Source organism: Callithrix jacchus, chromosome 18 (genome assembly GCF_049354715.1).
Source record: "Callithrix jacchus isolate 240 chromosome 18, calJac240_pri, whole genome shotgun sequence".
Lineage (NCBI taxonomy): Eukaryota > Metazoa > Chordata > Mammalia > Primates > Cebidae > Callithrix > Callithrix jacchus.
The window spans coordinates 4815014-4834748 of NC_133519.1; the positions used below are offsets into that span (position 1 = coordinate 4815014).

At 41.7% G+C, this 19735-nt stretch overlaps 1 protein-coding gene and 1 long non-coding RNA gene across 3 annotated transcripts in view; one reads left to right on the forward strand and one right to left on the reverse strand.

Moving 5' to 3' along the window:
* Nucleotides 1–13294, reverse strand: part of LOC128930959 (uncharacterized) — a 26180-nt gene extending 12886 nt beyond the window's left edge. The window contains exons 1-3 of one of the 2 annotated variants that reach the window (XM_078355229.1): nucleotides 12480–13294; nucleotides 11363–11429; nucleotides 10628–10734 (exon numbers count right to left, since the gene is read on the reverse strand). In XM_078355229.1, coding sequence (XP_078211355.1) covers nucleotides 12584–13189 — 606 coding nt within the window. In that variant the 5' untranslated portion in view covers nucleotides 13190–13294 and the 3' untranslated portion in view covers nucleotides 10628–10734; nucleotides 11363–11429; nucleotides 12480–12583. Of the gene's footprint in view, nucleotides 1–670; nucleotides 10735–11362; nucleotides 11430–12479 lie in introns of those variants that run through there. The other variant, XM_078355228.1, reaches the window with a different exon arrangement.
* A 327-nt stretch (nucleotides 13295–13621) lies between these two features.
* LOC144580134 (uncharacterized) lies at nucleotides 13622–18242 on the forward strand. Its single transcript, XR_013529143.1, has 2 exons — nucleotides 13622–14001; nucleotides 17085–18242. It is a non-coding gene; the product is annotated as an uncharacterized LOC144580134 (long non-coding RNA).
* Nucleotides 18243–19735: the final 1493 nt, after the last annotated feature.

Here is a 19735-nt window from a genome sequence, read left to right on the forward strand (position 1 = left end):
GACTTCCAGATGAGCCTGGTCTACATGGTGAAACCCTGTCTCTACTATAATTACAAAAGCATTAGCTGAGCATGGAGTTGGAGGTTGTAGTGGGCCAACACCATGTCACTGCACTCCAGCCTGGGACACAAAGTGAGACAGATTTTGTCCGCCCCCCAAAAAAAATAAAAAAATAAAATTATATACTTAACATTCAGAACTGATAGGATATGAAACGAGAAAACCCTTTTTGAAAAGGAAATACCATATCCTTAATATTTTTGTAAATCATTGCTCTTATCAGTAAACAATCTCACCTAAACAAATATGAAACCAATTTTATAAGTTCAGTTTGTTTATAAAACACAGCAATAAAATTGTATTTAGACAGTATTTAAAATTGTGATGAGTATTTAATGCAGTATTTAAAATTATGATGAGTACCTATTCAGGTAAGATTTTATTAACTCTGCAAAGATTTAATAAATACCAAACATTTTTATATAGTTATGTGGTAATCAGAAAAAGCTGATGTATTAAAAAATTTAATAAAACAGTGAAACAAAAGAATCTTTATGGTTTCTGATAACTTATAAAATATTGCAAACATCTATTAACACAATTTTAAGCAATTCTAAAATATTATACTCATTCTCCAAACTAAAAAGAACAAAGAACACTAACTAAAGAATGTCTCAATTGGCTTATATTTGTTTTAAAATACAAAATTTTACATAAATAAGGTGTAATGTAGCCAATTCATTAAATCTCAACTCAAATAAAACACCATGAAAATATAAAGGTCTTTCCACAAATCTATAAATTTACTTCCTCATGAGTACATTTGCATTTTACCTTGAAAAATGTTCTGCTGTTAGCTGTGATTCAGTAATAATTAGACTGTGCTTATGAGAAGCAATTCTCCTAACATCTCACTGAGAAAATGCTTCCTCATGCTATCACCCCCTTGAGTCTTAAGCTCTCACTGTTTATGCAGATAAATAACAGACACCCAGATGAGTCTCTGAGTGGAATCTTTGTGTGTAGGTTGATGCCCACAATATGTTATAAGGAAGTGATACTGAGAGCTCATCTCCCTTTATTTAGGCCAATAATTGTCATGTCACCTGCAGAAGTAGGATAGCCTAGGGATTAAGATTAGAAAGAAGCCATTAAGAAGAAAACGAAGGCTTAAGTCCTGATAAACAGCAGGTGAGGAACAGATGGGCTTTAAACTTTGTCATATATAATCACATTTTCATGGTAACTTTGCCCACGCTGGTTGTCTGGTCTAAGTTTTGTCAACAAAACAGAAGTCAAACAATATTTTTTACTTATAAATAAACAGAACATAATACTGGGTTTCTTGATGTAAACCCCCTGGTTCCAGAGTGTCCTATGATATTCATGCATGTTCCTCAATGGTCTCGTAATTTCTCAATGGTGTCAGGGTAACAGCTAGGTTATAAGCTTCTCTGTTATGATAAGAAAAATGTCCCCTTTTTTGCACCTACGTAGAAGTGCTTTTCACCACACACACACAAAAAAATACAGAGCTCTGAACCAAGGCATCTGGCAGGGAAAGAAAAATGTAAGTTTTTACTTGCAACATATTAGGCATGGTATATTTATTAAAGGCAGAAGAAACACCTCCACTTCAATAAACATTGATGTTTAGGATGTGCATTTTCTTTCTCCATAGCTCTTACTTCGATGTGAATTTCCAGGCACCTGTGTTTGTGTGCTCTGTAACCTGATCTCTCAGCATCATCTACTATTTTCAGCCACAGGGCTGTTTAATTGTACAAACTAAGCATCAGAACACTCACTTTTTGGCAATTGTCAAGCTATTTGCTTTGTAACATTTATCAGCTACACCTGTAATATAACTAACTTTAACTGTAACCTTAACCCACATTGTGGCAGCAACATTTAGAACTGGATGCTAAAATGGTAGCTTTTCTTTTCATAAACCAATGGATCTTGACAGAGGGCATCAGCTTAGCCTGTTTAGATTCAGCAAGGTGTGTTCTCATGTGTCATATCTCATCTGCTAATAAACAAATCTTTCAATTGGCCTCAGTCAGAACTATCTTTACTTATACACTTTCAATGTCTGCAAATACAATTCTGCTAGCTCTATCAAACCCACTTTAATCTATGATCAGTTTCCATCCCTACTATCTCATTGCTCAACTTAGGTAGTTTCTTAGGTCCTGATTTGTTGATTTAATTGCCTTCTTAGATCTTGATTTGTTGATGTGAAACTTCTTTATTTCTTCCGTTTAAACTTTTTTGAACCAGTGCTAAAATACAAAACCCATCAGCAAAGAATCCTATTCACAGCAAAGTTATTTAAGTAATAAAGATATTTCAGATGTATTTTTTTAAAATGAAGATAACCTGTTGCTAATTTATCTATCTTCCAGGTTTGTAGATGGCCACCTTCTACTGCTGTCTCATAGGAAAGAGACAGAGACAGAAAAAGAGAGTGTATTTTCTTCCTCTTGTTAAAAGACCACAGTTCCATGTTAGTATCATCCAACATTTTTGAACTTACTGAGCCTTAATTCCCTCCTAAAAATCTTATCTCCAGATACAATCATATTGGCAGTTAGGTTTTACCATAATAATTTTGAGGGAGACCCATTCAGTTCATAGAAGGAGAAAAAAAGCCATATAAAGGCTACATTTCTATATTTTACTGAAATTAAGTTAGTAAACATATTGAGCAGTTACAAATAAGTTAAGATGTATATTATAAGCCCTGGAGAGAACACTGAGATAATGAAAAAGAGACTTTTATTCCATACACAACAAAGAATATTTACAAAAATAGCTTTGAAAATCTCATTAAACAAATATAAACAATCATGAGAAACAAAAAGGATTAAAAATAATGATTTCTGAGTTACCATATTATAATATCAAAATGTACAGTTTTCAAACCAGCAAAACACAAGGCAGGCAAAAACTATCACTCATTAACAAGATAACAAATTAACAGGAACATTCCTAGAGGTATTCTAGGAATGGGTATGGAAAGACAAAAAAGTCCTTAGGCTGGGTGACATGACTCACGCCTGTAATCTGAACACTTTGGGAGGCCGAGGCAGGTGGATCATCTGAGGTTGGCAGTTTGAGACCAGCCTGACCAAAATGAACCCTGTCTTTACTAAAAATACAAAATTAGTCAGGCGTGGTGTTGCATGCCTGCAATCCTAGTTACTCAGGAGACTGAGGCAGGAGAATCGCTTGAACCTGAGAAGCAGAAGTTGGGGTGAGCCAAGATCATACCATTGTACTACAGCCTAGGAAACAAGAGTGACACTCCATCTTAAAAAAAACAAAGTCTTGAGGTCAACTGACTTAAATATGCTGAAAAACAGAATAAACCATAAAAAAGACAAAAAAAAGGAAAATAATGTCTCCTCAAATAGAAAGTATCAACAGAGAAAACAATTATAAAATAAACAAAAAATCTAAAGTCAAACATAAAAATCACTGAAAGAAAAATTTACCAGAAAGGTTCTACAGCAGATAAGAGTAGAAAGAAAGAAAAAAAAAGTATTAGCAAGGTTTAAGTCTATTCAATTTTAATTATTTAGCCTGAGTAGGAGAGATGAAAGAGAATTACAAAAATTAGAAACACCTAAGACACTAATGAGAAATAACTAAATTGCCATCACAAGCATGATGGAAACTCTAGCAAAAAGAGGAAGAGAAAAGGGTCAGAAAAAATATTTGAAGGAATAATGGCTGAAAAATTTCTAACCATTTGGCTAAAAGAAAAAGACAACAAAGAAGTCTATTTTCAGCAAAATGTTTTTCAAAGATAAATGAGACACCAAGACATTTCTATTTTTAAAAAATTTATACAGAGTTTATCACTAATAGATCTGCTCTGCAATACATGATAAAGGCTATCTTTTTTGCTGAAATAAAAGGACACACTAGAAAATAACCTAAGGCCATATTAACTGAACAAATAAGAGTAAAAGGAAATATATGGAAAAAAATAAGTGCCACTAATTTCTATCCCATAACTTATTTCGTCTTTAAAAATTCTTTTATTTTCTTTTTTGAGATGGAGCCTTGCTCTGTCTGGAGCAAGACAGGCTGGAGTGCAGTGGCATGATCTCAGCTCACTGCAACCTCTGACTGCTAGCTTCAAGTGATTCTCTTGCCTCAGCTTCCCAAGTAGCTGAGGCTACAGGTGCATGCCACCATACCCAGCTAATTTTTTGTATTTTTGGTAGAGACAAGGTTTCACCACGTTAGCCAGGACGGTCTTGATCTCCTGATCTCATGATCCACCTGCCTCAGCCTCTCAAAGTGCTGGTCACTACGCCCGGCTTAAAATTCTTTTTATATATGATTTGGAAGATTAATGTATAAAAGTAATTATAAATCTGTTAATTTCATGCAGTGCATAATTATATAAGCTGAAAACATATAGTTGGAGAAACAAATCTATATGGAATCAACTGTTTTAATAAAACCAAATTTCAAGTGGTATTAATTTATTACACATGGTCATACAATCATGAGGTTTCTTATAATCGTTAATTACCATAATGACAAACAAAGTCAAAAAGGAATTTAGAAGGAAATAAAAACTGTAGATAGACTAGAAAAATATCAATAGAATAAAAATGTAATAAACAGACTAAATTTGAAAAAGATATACAACAGAAAAATAAGCAGCAAAATGTAGTTTTCTATTTTTGGATATACTTTAAATAGAGATAAATTAAACTGGATGATTACAGTACCAACATTGACAGAGTGGTTTAAAAAACATAAATATAATCCAACTTTATGTTATCTATAAGAGACTCTCATTAGTTTCCTCTTTAGGTTGTAAGTAAAAGAATGACTAAGGATACTTTATATAAATAGTAACCAAAAGAGCTGGGGTGACTATACCTCAGCAAAATAAACTTAAGACAAAAGTGTTCCAAGTGACAAAGAAGGGCACTATATATTGAAGAAACATAAACCAATCAATAAGATATAATAACTGTAAATATATATGCCTAACAAAAATTCCAATATATGAAACGAAAAAAGACAGTTAATGACAGAAGTAGAAAGTTATACAATCAGATTTCTTGACCTAAATATCCTACCTAGACCTGGAAGCCATATACAAGAACCCTACTTCACATTTCTAGAAAAAGAAATTAATTTGGTTTTCAGATTCTGTTAACTGGTTTCCAGAAATTAATTTTGCAATCTTAGTCTATGAAATGCCTATTTTTAAAAAGATTTCTGCATATTACACTCAATTCAATGTTTCTAATATATTTATCATTAAAAAGCCATAAAAGTATGACTTTAAACTATTTCCACTTTCATCAATAGACAATCATTAATCTATTGCCTGTCTCTATTGATTTGCATTTTATGGATTTTTTTTTTTTGAGACAGAGATTTGCTCTTGTTGTCCAGGCTGGAGTGCAATGGCTCCATCTTGGCTCATTGCAACCTCTGCCTCCTGGGATTAAGCAATTCTCCTGCCTCAGCCTTTTGAGTAGCTGGGATCACAGGCATGTGCCACTACACCCAGCTAACTTTTTGTATTTTTAGTAGAGACAGGGTTTCTCCATGTTGGGCAGACTTGTCTTGTACTCCTGACCTCAGGTGATCCACTCACCTCAGCTTCTCAAAGTGCTGATATTACAGGCTGAGCCACCACACCCAGTCAATGGATATTCTTTTAAAACTGCATTATTGGCTGGGATAAGTGGTTCACCCTTGTAATCCCAGCACTTTGGGAGGTCAAGGTGCATGGATCACCTTTAAGTCAGGAGTTTGAGACAAGCATGGCCAATCTGGTGAAACCCCGTCTCTAACAAAACTACAAAAATTAGTATAGCATGGTGGTGGGTGCCTGTAATCCCAGCTACTCGGGAGGCTGAGACAGGAGAATCACTTGAACCCGGGAGGCAGAAGTTGCAGTGAGCCAAGATCATGCCACTACACTCCAGCCTGGGCAACAAAAGCAAAACTGTCTAAAATCAACAACAAACCTGCATTCTTGTGGAATAATTAACATTTTGTATCTATGCAATGGTACAGTCTGTCATGTTTCAATCTTGTTTCTTTCACTTACCATAATGTATTCGAGATAGATTATTCTTTTTCTTATGTATTAGAAAATGTATTTAGGAGTGAAAAATAAAAGAAATCTACATTGCGTCATACTTTTGCCTTTTTTCTTTACAAATGGCAAGTCAACTATTAGCAAAAATACTTATTAAACATTAATAATAATACAGTTGGCTGCACATGGCTGTTATCCAAGCACTTTGGAAAGCTGAGGTGGGTGGATTACTTGAGGCCAAGAGTTTGAGATCAGCCTAGCCAACATAGTGCAATGCCGTTTCTACTAAAAATATAAAAACTAGCTGGCATGGTAGTGTGTGCCTATAATTCCAGCTTCTCAGAAGGCCGACACACGGGAATCTACCTAACCCAGAAGGCAGAGATTGCAATCATCTAGATCATAATAATGATCTCCAGCCTGGGTGAGAGTGCAAAACTGTCTCAAAAAATATATATATATATAAAGGAAAGAACATCTAGGGTTTGGCAACACAATAGAGTAACTAGTTAACAATAATTCATTGCATATTTCAAAATAGCTAAAAGAGATTTGGAATGTTCCCAACACAAAGAAGTTGTAAATTTTCTGAAGCCCAGCCTTAAAATTTTTTTAAAATAAATGTTTCAGCTGATGAATATCCCAATTACTAAGCTTTATTACACATTGTATGCTTGTATCAAAATATTACATGCACCCTGCACATAAGTACAATTTCTATGTATCCACAAAAATTAAAAGTAAACAAAAATAAATTACTATCAAATGAAATAAACTTTTAATTTTTGAAAAGATTAAAAACTTTGAAAAGCATATCAAAAAAGGCAGTTAATGTTAAATCACTTGTAAGACTGAACTTTAGATAATCTAACAAAAATGTGGTTAGAGTCAACTTTTGCTTTGTATAATTCTTCATTTTAATTCCTGTTTCAGGGCACAGAAAAACAACACCTGCTTTTCAGAAGAATCAGTTTCAATGTTGTATGCTAACATGTTATCTTCTCTTTCTGGGTCTCACTTTCATATTTGGTCTTCATCAAGGAGTATGATTAGCTAATGGCTGCCTGCTCTAAGAGATTATGCAGTGCCCTTGATCACTTGGGCTCTAGTGAAAGATGTGAGTTTGTCATCCCCGAAAGCGAACACCAGACCCATCCAGAATGACCATAATGCTGCAGTTTTTAAAAGCCAAGCCTCATGTTTTTTTATCCACGAATATTCACAATTGTTTTCCAGTACATGGTAGCCTCATGGGAGGTACAGGTAGCCTCTTAGGAAAACAGATCACCCTGGTCACTGACAATAAGCCAGATTTAATCAGCACAGATATGGGGACCCCCACACCTTTAAAAGTCAAACAGCTTGGGGAAGGTGGCCATCTAATTCTAATTCTTCTGATTCTAGGCACAGCTGACCATAGCCACCACAGCCCCAGGAGAAGACTTCTGGGAGTTTAGGATTCATACGTGTTTACTAACCATGTGTGGTTAGCTCAGCAAGATACATCTACACAACCACATTTGGTATTTGCAAAAACAGGCCCATCTTTCTTTTTCATAGAGATGGCAACTTGCCTAGGTAGCAATTCACAGACTATCCACCATCCCTGGAAGATGAACTTCTCTTTATGAATTATAATCCAGCTGACAATATCCAGAGCTCTCAAAACATATAGCTATCTTCTTTGCAGTCCATTTCCATGCTAAATTTAGTTCCCCAGACCTGCAATGTTGATGGTTGGCTGGCTTTATCCACCATTTGTGCAGGGTTAGAAGCAGCATCTGTATGATGCTTGATGCCCAGGTGCCACATCTTGTTCTCTACACATGGCAACATGAAGCCAATTTTAATCAACACTAGCGTGTGGTTCACCCACATGCTGCTTAGACAATAACCCAATGACTATGGTTCTCTATAAATTTGTGGGCTTCAAGTTTCTTAATATTATCATGTTTCAGCTATTTTTGTTTTCACCTCAGCTACATACCTTCCCTTCCATGGTGATGAGTGAGCAGAGAGAAGCATATGAACCAAACCAGTCTGAATCCAGATCCCCAACAGGCATCTACTAAGATCACGTAGGATCCTACAAAATCTGATGGAGATTGTAGTGTCTTCTTTAAGTGCATCTTTCTGACCAATTAAGTTTAGTTGGTTGCCCTCCAAATCAAAAACTGTTATTTGTGCTTAGACCCTTCAAGTTTGTTGTGCTCCATGGTGTGCTCAGTCCCATGATGACCAGAAGAGTGCCTATAGCCTACCTGGCTACCTGGTCTTATGCAAAGGCTGCCTCAAGCTTTAGGTCTTTCTTCTACAGCTCCAGGCATTCTTCCTCATGCAGCATCTGTTGCCACAGCTGCTGCCCTTGGGCTTTGTTTGCATGGTCCCCAAGCTTCTTGGTTTCCAGGCTGGTGATGCTATTGCCAAAGCTCAGCTCTCAGGGGATTCCATGAGCTCCAGCAACATTGGCCTGGAATCCAAGCATAACGACCGAGCATGCAGAGATGCCCACCACACCTTCAATGAAGTGAGATGGCCTTGGGTTTATACTCTGTGCCTCTGCTGGTCATGCCACAATGACAGCCTCTGTGGGGTCCCAGACACTGACCCTTGGTTGCCTTCTTCACTGTGGCAGCTGATATTGTAACAGCATCTGCTCCTACTGAGCTGAATGTGTTGTGCATTTTAAATTTTTGATTGCTGAATAGTATTCTATTGTATACGTATATTTTTCTTATTAGCTGTTTGTGTTGTTTTCACTTTGGGTTACTATAAATACTGTTGTTATGAGCATTGACATGAGTCTGTATTTACATGGGTTCTCAATTTGAGTAGAACTGCTGGATCATAATTCTATATATGACAGTCTGAAAAGCTACCAAATTGTTTTTCAAAGTGGGTACATTAGTTCACATTTTTATGGGCAATGTACAGGGAGTCTGTATTCTGCCCCTGCTTGCTATCACTTACTGTTGTCTATTGTTTGATAACAGCCATTCTAGTGGGTGTGAAGTTCTATGGCACTGTAATGTTGATAAGAATAACCATGACTAACAATACTGTCCATATTTTAATTTTACATCTTCCTTGAAGATACTCAGTTTGCCTTTTCAATAGACTGTCTTTTGTTAATGAACAGTAAGAGAAGTTTGTGTCTAGACAGAAGCCCATTATCAATCAGATGTATCATGTGTATATATTTTATAACTTTGGGTGGCTTCTCTTTTTATTTGTACAGATAAATAAGCAAAGGGATAACAGCCAGTCTCTACAGAAAAAGCTCTGAATACAAAAGTCCCAAACAGTCAAGTCTTAAGTTACAGTTGTCCGAACTGTTGCCTCAGCTTCCAAATTAGAATTAAACTGAAAAACCAAGCATACAGACTTACCAAAAAAATAGTAAAAATATAAATAAATATGCAATCCTGCATATTTATTACGTAAATAAATAAATAAAGGCAGGGCAACATGGCTCAGTACAGTAATCCTAGGACTATGAAAGACCGAGACACTTGGAACACAAGGTTGCAGTGAGCCAAGATTGTGCCACTGCACTCCTGCTTGGTGAGAGAGCAAGAATTCATCTAAAATTAGTCAATCAATGATCCAATCAATCAATCAATTAAGAAATGCAAGTCAGCCTCTAAATCACTACATAGTTAAGAAAATGAATAAATGCAAGCCTGCACACAAATACATAAGTATATAAATAAATGTCAGCCTGTGTCTAAATAAATAAATGAGTAAATGTAAGCCTGCCTCTAAATAATTAGATAGGTAGATAGATAAATACATAAATCCAAGCCTGCCTCAAAATATATAATTAAATGCAACCTGCTTCTCTGTAAGTACGTCAGTAAATAAATAAATAAATGCAAGTTTGTCCCTAAATAAATCGATTAATAGATAGATAAATCAATCAATAAATAAATAGCCCCGCTTGGTGGCTCATGGACAATGGACTGTTTTGGTAGTGATTTTGTTTTTTCTTCATTAGTAACCAACAGCACAGCTAACCAAGAAATCATATACATTTGGGGCCACGTCAAACTGAAGAGTTTGTGCCTAACAAACAATGAACAAATTGAAAAAGCATACTAAAAGTTGTAAGAAAAGTTTGGGCAAACATTCAGTTGGCTAAGGGGTTATTTTTGAAAAGGTACAAGCCAGTAACACTACCAGCTGGCAAAAAAAAAAAGCAGAAAAATAACCAAACCAAATAACCTGAAGAGATAATTGTACAGACAAGAAACTGATGCAACATTTGCAAAAATGTGGTTACCATTACTACACATGAGAAAAATGAAGATCAAAACCACACTCAGATCTTATGTCACTCCCAAGTAAAATGAACATTAGAAACAGATTAAAATATTTAAAAAGACAACTTCTAGTATGAATTTCACAAAGGGGAATTGTTTGTGGAAATGTAAATTAAGTATTAACACTATAAAAAACAGTTGGGGTTCCTGCAAAGAACAGAAAAGAGAAATACCATACCATCTAGCATTCCCACTACTGGGTATACATTTTACCTACCTGTCCATCCACAAAGGGATCAAGAAACTTTCATATGCATACGCTAGGGAATATTCTTCAGCCACCAAAATGATGAAACAGTGTCATGTGGAGCAACCCAGATGAACCTGGAAAACATTATGTTAAACATAATGAGCTGGGCAAAGAAAGACAAACACTGAATCTTAAGATGTCTGTCTTAAAGAGATAGAAAGCACAATATTGGTTACCAGGGTCTGGGAGCTAGAGGGGGAGTAGGGATTGGTTATGGAAGCAAAGTTATCTTAACCTTAAAGGAATCAATCTGAGTGTTCTCCTCCTCAGCCTAGTGACTGGAGTTAACAATACTATATTTTTCAAAAGAACAAGAAAGGAGAATTTTGAGTGTTCTCTCCACACAAAAATAATACCTTATGAGGGAATAGAGATCCTAAGTACCCTGATTTAATCATTACCTAATCTATATGTGTGAAAATGTACCCTTAATTATGCACCTTTATGTTGTGAATGAAAGTTAACAGAAATAAATACATATTGCTAAAAATCACAGGGAACCATAAAAACAACTCATATCCAAAGTAATCCTGAGAAATACAATTAAAGTGAGGACCCACAATCCTCGATATTAAATCACACTGCCAAGCTGCAGTCATGCCACAGATATATAGTACTTGGATAAAAACAATACCTAGAACTGTGGACAAAAACGGGGAGGACAAAACAAGATCAACGCAAATATGGACATAGTCAACTCACTTTGATAAAGACCACCACATGTGGAAGGCAGAGTCTGCTCAATGAATACCTTTGAGAAAAATGTTATCTGGATGCAGAAGAGAGAAACAGGACCCTGATTTTACATGACATATGAAAATCAACCCCTGCACCCCCCCACCCCCCCACACAAAAAACAAACAAATGAACAAACCCCTGAAGACCAGAACAAAAGACCATAAACCACAAAATGTTTTTAACTAAAACACAGGTTGAGCATATATTCTGGGTCACTTGAATCTTTGCTCACCTTCACAAAGAGAAAAAGAAAGAAACACCCTGGAAGAAAAACCTCACTGACAATTAAATGCTTTGTCACTGATATGTATTTCCTTATATGGATGACCAAAATTACATGCATAAAACACAAAAATAAACATGGACTACATCAACCTGAAAAGTTTCTGCACAGCAAAGAAACTACTTTCCAAATTAAAAAAAATCCTATAGATTAGGCAAAAATTTCAGGTAATCATGTAATTCATGTGTTGTCATCTATGGTGCACACAAAAAACACTACAAAGTAACAAAACAATCTAATATTTCACAAAGGACCTGAACAGACAATTCTGTGACATAAAATCGAACAACAGATAAAAGGTCCTCAAAATTAACTATCCAACAAAGTTAACTAACTGTGTGTGGTTTAATTGAAAACCACACAGATAATCTCACACTTACTGGATATTCCAAGGAAGTTTTTTAAAAATAGGAGAGGCCAGGCTTGGTGGCTCACGCCAGTAATCCCAGAACTTTGGGAGTCCGAGGCAGCAGATCACCTGAGGTCAAGAGTTTGAGACCAGCCTGATCAATATGGAAAAACACTGTCTTTACTACTGATATAAAAATTAGCCTGGCCTGGTGGCAGGCCCCTGTAGTCCCAGCTACTCAGGAGGCTGAGACGGGGAAATCGCTTGAACCCAGAAGCGCAGGTTGCAGTGAGGCCAGATGGCACCACTGCACTCCAGCTGGGGCAGAACGAGATTGTCTCCAAAGGAAAAAAATAAAAATAAAGAAACACGGGTATAGTTTTGGAGATAAGGGAACTCATACACTGTAAATGAAAATCAGAATAGACACCACGGAAACAGCTAAATACCTGGAGACTCCTCAAAGAATTGACACTACAGATGTCCCCTGCTATATTGTGCTCCAGCGAGGTCTCTTTCTAAAGGTCCTGAAACACCAAAATGACCCTGGACCTCAATTCAGAGGCCCGTGGGGCTCGGAGGGTCCCAGGTCCTGTGCTTCACCGTGGCCTCTGGTCCAGGCGCTCCTATATGCTGGACGCGGGTCGCACACCGTTCCCAGCCAGGGTGCAGACGCTGGGGCAGCCAGGACCCCACAACCGCCGCCACGCAGACTACTGGAGCCCAGATGCCCACAAGGAGTCAGGGCCCAAAAGTGAGCTGTGGGGAAGGAGCAGGGAGGCCCAGAGGGTTCCCGGTGGGGTCCATGGGGAAGGAGCAGGGAGGCCCAGAGGGTTCCCGGTGGGGTCCATGGGGAAGGAGCAGGCAGGCCCAGAGGGTTCCCGGTGGGGTCCATGGGGAAGGAGCAGGGAGGTCCAGAGGGTTCCCGGTGGGGTCCATGGGGAAGGAGCAGGGAGGCCCAGAGGGTTCCCGGTGGGGTCCATGGGGATGGAGCAGGGAGGCCCAGAGGGTTCCCGGTGGGGTCCATGGGGATGGAGCAGGGAGGCCCAGAGGGTTCCCGGTGGGGTCCATGGGGATGGAGCAGGGAGGCCCGGAGGGTTCCCGGTGGGGTCCATGGGGAAGGAGCAGGGAGGCCCGGAGGGTTCCCGGTGGGGTCCATGGGGATGGAGCAGGGAGGCCCGGAGGGTTCCCGGTGGGGTCCATGGGGAAGGAGCAGGGAGGCCCAGAGGGTTCCCGGTGGGGTCCATGCCCCGCCACTTACCGCGGAGACCTGCCTCCTGCTCCCCCATCACATGGAAACTACCACGGCTTCTCCGAAGCTCCCTGGGACCGCATGGCCGCTTCTGCTGGCTGGGACCGCGCCATCGCTTCTGGACGCCGCGGCTTCTGCTCGTTGGGACACGACTCCTCTTCTGCTTCATGGGACCGCGCCACCGCCTCTAGCTGCCGCTTTCGCTCTCTCCGACCACACCGCCATGGCTTCTGCTTGCTTCAAGGACGCCGCGGCTTCTGCCGGGGCACTGAGGGAAGCGCTGTCTCGGCTTCCATAGAGGCGCGCACGCTGGCAGCGTCCCTAGCAATTGGCTGACGCACCACCCCCTCTTAAAGGGGCCGCGGCTCGGACTGCACAGAAGCAGCTTCGCCTTGCATCACCAGCTAAGGCTCTGCCCAGCCCCAGAGGTGGACGAAAGGCACCCAGTGTCTCCTCCCAGTTCTAGGGCCCTAGAGATGGCAGGAGTGGAGCCCTGGGACCCCAGCCCCGAGATCAGCTCTCTTTGCCTTGGGAGCTTCCAGGACCTGCCCCTGCCCTCCTCTGGACGTCAGCTTCGCGATCCAGAGCGGAGGTTGCAGTGAGCCAAGATCGGGCCACTGCACTCTGACCTGGGTGACAGAGCAAGACTTAATCTCAAACAAAGGAAGCGGCCTGGACAGAGCTCTGGGGTCCCTCAAGTGCGGCGCCTCAGGATGCAGGTCTGGCTCCCTTGTCTCTCTGCAGAGGGGGCCCTTAAAAGCACGGAAAGCTGGGAGCTGGAGGGACAGTCCCGAGGGCAGCAGGGCCTCCCCGGCCTCCCTGTTCGCATCCGTCCTGTGGGAGCCTGGGGTCTCACTAGGGCCCAGACACCCGCAGCCTCACTGGGGCTGCCTGGGGCACCCGCCTCCCCAGGAGGCAGGCAGGGGCCCTGGGGTCCAGCGCTGCCACACCTCAACTCCATCCTAGGTCAGCGCCTGGAGGGGCCCTGCGGAGTGGACCCATTCTGCCCCTTCCCAGGGAGAGGGACCTGCATCGCATCTGTCTCTCTGCCACCCATGGGAGGGCCGTACTGGCCTCTCCCGGGGATCTGGGGCAAGGCGGGGGAATCCCAGCCACCTGGCCATCATGCTGAAACGGCATCTTTACTAAAAATACAAAAATTAACTGGGGGTGGTGGCGCCCGCCTGTAATCTCAGCTACTGGAGGGGCTGAGGCAGGAGAACCACTTGAACCCCAGGAGGAGGTTGCAGATCTGGGGTCACTGCAGTCTCCGCCTCCCAGGCTCAAGCAATTCTCCTACCTCAGCCTCCGGAGTAGCTGGGATTACAGGCACCCGCCACTGTGCGTGGATAATGTTTGTATTTTTAGTAAAGACAGGGTTTCACCATGTTGCCCAGGCTGGTCTCAAACTCCTGACCTTGTGTTCTGCTGTCTTGGCCTCCCAAAGTGCTGAGAATACAGATGTGAGCCACCTTGCCTGGCCAGGTCAGGAGTTCAAAACCAGCCTGACCAACATGCAGAAAACGCATCTCTATTAAAAATACAAAAATTAGCTGGGCATGATGGCACATGCCTGTAATCCCAGTTACTTGGGAGTCTGCAGCGTGAGAATCACCTGAACTCGGGAGGCAGAGGTTGCAATGAGCCGAGATTGAGCCACTGTACTCCAGCCTGAGCGACAGAGCAAGACTTTATCTCAAAACGAAAACAAAATAATACTCAAAATAGTAAAGACAGAGAGTAGAATGGTGGTTGCCAGGGGCCAGAAGAGGAGGGAATGTGGAGTTTGTCGTTAACTAGTAGGGAGTTTCAGTCTTACAAGAGAAGAGCCAGCTGGGCATGCTGGCTCACACCTGTAATCCCAGCAGTTTGAGGGGCTCCGGCTGGCAAATCACCTGAGATCAGGAGTTTGAGACCAGCCTGGCCAACATGGAGGTACCTTGTCTCTACTAAAAATACAAAAATATACATACAGCCCAGCAATTGCACTTAACATACAGCCCAGCAATTGCACTCTTGGGCATTTATTCCAGAGAAATGTAGACTTATGTTCACATTTAAAAAAACAAAAACAGGCCAGGCGCAGTGGCTCACACTTCTAATCACAGCACTTTGGGGGACTGAGGCAGGTGGATCACAAGGTCAGGAGTTCCAGACCAGCCTGACCAACATGGTGAAACCCCGCTCAGCTAAAAATACAAAAATTAGCCCATAATACAAAAATTAGCCCAGTATGGTGGCGTACACCTGTAATCGCAGCTACTCAGGAGGCTGAGACAGGAGAATTGCTTGAACCTGGGAGTGGAGGTTGCAGTGAGCCAAGATTGGGCCACTGCACTCTGACCTAGGTGACAGAGCAAGACTTAATCTCAAACCTGTGTGCATAGCAGCTTTGTTCACATTAGCCAAAAACTGCAACAATCCCAACATTCATTGGGCAAATGAGCAGCAATTCAGATGAACCTCAAGGGTGTTATGCTGAATGAAAAAAGTCAGTCATAAGATTCCATACGTACGTTCCATGTATAATCATATACTGAGGATTTTATATATATCAAACAAAATATCAAAAGATTTCATATATATATTCTAGACGTATATTCTATATAATCATATGCTAATGATCACACACACACATATATACCTGCACACACACACACACACACACACACACACACACACACACACAAAACCTTCATTTTATTTTATTTCGAGATGGAGTTTCACTCTTGTTGTGCAGGCTGGAGTGCAGTGGCATGATCTAGGCTCACTGCAACCTCTCCTTCCTGGGTTCAAGCCATTCTCCTGCCCTCAGCCTCCCAAGTAGCTGGGATTACAGGCACATGTCACCAGGCCTGGCTAATTTTTGAATTTTTAGTAGAGATGGGTTTTCTCCATGTTTGTCCTGCTGGTCTTGAATGCTCAACCTCAGGTGACCCACCAGCCTTGGCTCCCAAAGTGTTGGGATTACAGGCGTGAGCCACCACACCTGGCCAATTTGTTCACTTTTTTGAGATGGAGTCTCACTCTGTCACCCAGGCTGGAGTACAGTGGCAAGATGTCAGCTCACTGCAATGCCCACCTCTCAGGCTCCAGCTATTCTTCTGCCTCAGACTCCCTGGTAGCTGGGACTACAGGAGTGCACCAGCAGGCCTGGCTCATTTTTTTTTCTTTTCTTTCTTTTTTTTTTTTTTAGTAGAGATGGAGTTTCACCATGTTGGCCATGTTGATCTCGATCTCCTGACCTTATATGATCCACCTGCCTCGGCCTTCCAAAGCGCTGGGATTATAGGCGTGAGCCACCATGCCCAGCCATATATAACTTTCTTCAAAGAAAATTACACAGGTGGAAAAATTTTGGGGTGTGTGTGTGTGTTTTGAGACAGGGTCTCACTCTGTCACCCAGGCTGGGGTGCAGTGTTGCAATCATGGCTCAAGTGACCCTGCCACCTCAGCCCCACTAGTAGCTGGAATCACAGGTGCACACCACCAGATCTTTTTTGTTTCTCTTTTTATAGAGACAGAGTTTGACCATGTTGTTCTGGCTGGTCTCAAACTCCTGACTTCAAGTGATCTGCCCACCTAGGCCTCCCACAGTGTTGGGATTACAAGTATGAGTGGCCACACCTGGCCTGAAATTGTTTTAAAAAATAAAATGGGCTGGGCAAGTGGCTCACACCTGTAATCCCACCACCTTAGGAGGCCAAGGTGGGAGGATCTCTTGACGTCAGGAGTTCGAGACCAGCCTGGCCAACATGGTGAAACCCTGTCTCTACTAAAAATACAAAATTCCTGTCTACAGTGCCAGCTACTTGGGAGGCTGAGGAAGGAGAATTGCTTGAAACCCAGATGTGGAGGTTGCAGTGAGCCGAGATTGAGCAACTATGCTCCAGCCTGGGTGACAGAGCAAGACTCCCTCTCAATAAATAAATAAATAAAATGTAGTATGACTAATGATAACGATCATTTCTTCCCTTCTATTAACATTCCAAGTACTGTGCTAAGTTCTTTACATAAAGTTTCACATTTTTATCTTCCCCATGACCCTCTAAGCTGGATATTATTACATCCATTTATAGATGAGGAAGATTAGGGGCCTGGAGACATTAAGTAAATCACCCGAGGTCACGCAGTAAGGAAGGGGCATATCTCAGAGTTGCCTGGCTGAGGCAACTTTGCAGCCTTTCCCTCCCCCACTGCGCCTTAACTGCCGTCTTAGAGCTGGGTTTGAGAGTGCCTCCCTAGTCCGGAGTCATTATGGCATTTTCTTCTACAGAGTATGTTCCTGGTAAATGGAACTGTTTATTTTCCACCTATTTATTTATTTTTTTCTTTAAGATGGAGTCTTGCCCTGTTACCCGAGCTGGGGTGCAATGGTCTGATCTCCGCTCACTGCAACCTTTGCCTTCTGGGTTCCAGCAATTCTACTGCTTCAGCCTCCCAAGTAACTGGAATTACAGGCATGTGCCACCACACCCAGCTAATTTTTTGTATGCTTAGTAGAGACAGGGTTTCATCATGTTAGCCAGGCTGGTCTCAAACTCCTGACCTTGTGATCTGGCCACCTCAGCCTCCCAAAGTGCTGGGATTACAAGTGTGAACCACTGTGCACAGCTACACTGATGCTCTTATTCTTTGTCCATCTGGCAACAGAAACCTTCACCTTCCAAAAACAATCACTGGGAGTCCACCTTGTGCAGAGGTAGGACAAGCTTCCGTGCAGGTAGGGGTGCTGCTGCACCCACAGCACCCATGCATCCTCCTATCTGCCTTCAGGTAGGGGTGCTGCTGCACCCCCAGCACCCATGCATCCTCCTCTCTATCTGCCTTCAGGTTGCAGCCAGAGGAGTTTGAAGCCTCTGCAGAGAGCACAACTTCACCAACTGGAACAGACTCCCCTTAAAGGAATGTATTTAGGAAGATCATTTCAAGCATACCATGTACACGCATTTCTCTAAAATATGCTTAGATGGACTTCTGTAATCAGAAAGCTGTGTGTATGGGTTTTGCATTTTCTTGGTCCACACAAACCCCTTGAGAAGTCCCTGTGGACACTGAGCCTATATGTAGATGTCCCCTCCCCTCCTTGATGTCCCAGACATCACAGTCCCTCTGAGGGGCTCCCACCCCCTGGGGAGCAGTCCCTCTGACCTACTCCCCACCTTCTGGAAACTAGGAGGTTGGAAAAGGGGGCACATGCCACAGAGCCAGCACACAGTAGGGTACTCAAGGCACATCTAAGCCTTCATTTCTTCTGTGTGGAAATGCTTCCTTCACAACTGGAGTCTCAAAACCTCCCCTCAGCAAGAAAGTGCTGCTCAAAACTCTGGGCACACATTAGGGCTGGGAGTGGGTGGCAGAGAGGGGAATATGGCCTGCCCATCCACCAGGCAATGGGGCACCTGCCCATCTCTCAGCCTGGTCTAGACCCACCTTCTGGGCTCTGACTGCAATGCCTTTCTCTTTCCTTTTGCAATTCCCTTGGGTCCTGCCCAAGACAGATAAAAGACAGAGCAGCCTGTCTTTATGAGAAGTTCCTCTGCCAGAGAAAGGGACCTGGAGAAAACCAGAATGAGAGCCAGAGCCAAAGATAAAGCACCAGGGCCTCCCACACCAGTGCCTGAGAGGGTGAGAGGGGCCCCTCTATCACCCTACAATTTTTTTTTTCTGCAAGACTTTCAAAGCCACCTTCATACTCCTATGTGAGAAGATTCTCCGTATGCTGAAGAACGATCTGGTTAGGTTAAGTTCTCACCTCAGCTGACCACTAGGCTTCTCTTCTTGCTATTATGTTGCTTGGTTCTTATTTAAAGGCCTGCCTTCACAAAGGAAATGCCCTTGGGCTTGCATTATTTGTTGGCTAAACTTTAGAAGCAGATTACAGCTGTAGGAATTTTGATACCACATACCTGTATAATGTCAAATAGCAGAAGATTGAAAAAAAAAACTAAACTAAAAGAATGAGGCACTGCAAGGTAGTTCATGAAGAGCCGGGAGTTCTGAAGTATATATTTTCCTAGTGGCATTGCTTGTGGGGAACAGACGATTTTTGGGGTTGTGAAACTAATCTACAATTCCATAGTAGACACATCATTATGCATTTTTCCAAACCCACAGAATGTACAACAGCAGGGATGAACCCTAATGTAAACTATGGACTTTGGGTAATAATGCTGTCATTGTAGGTTTATAAATTACAACAAATACACCACTCTGGCCAGGGACATTGATGACGGAGGGGGCTATGCTTATGTGGGGACAGAAGTTCTGTGAAAAATCTCTGTACTTCTCGATTCTGCTGTGGACTGCTCTAAAAATAGATTACATTTAAAAAAATTGTTGTTATTGAAGATTATATATAATTTGATCTACTAATAGCCTTGTTACTAATGTTTTTGATCCAATTTTTCCTTCTCTCTAACATATTCTTCATATTGTTTCCAAGGCAAATCT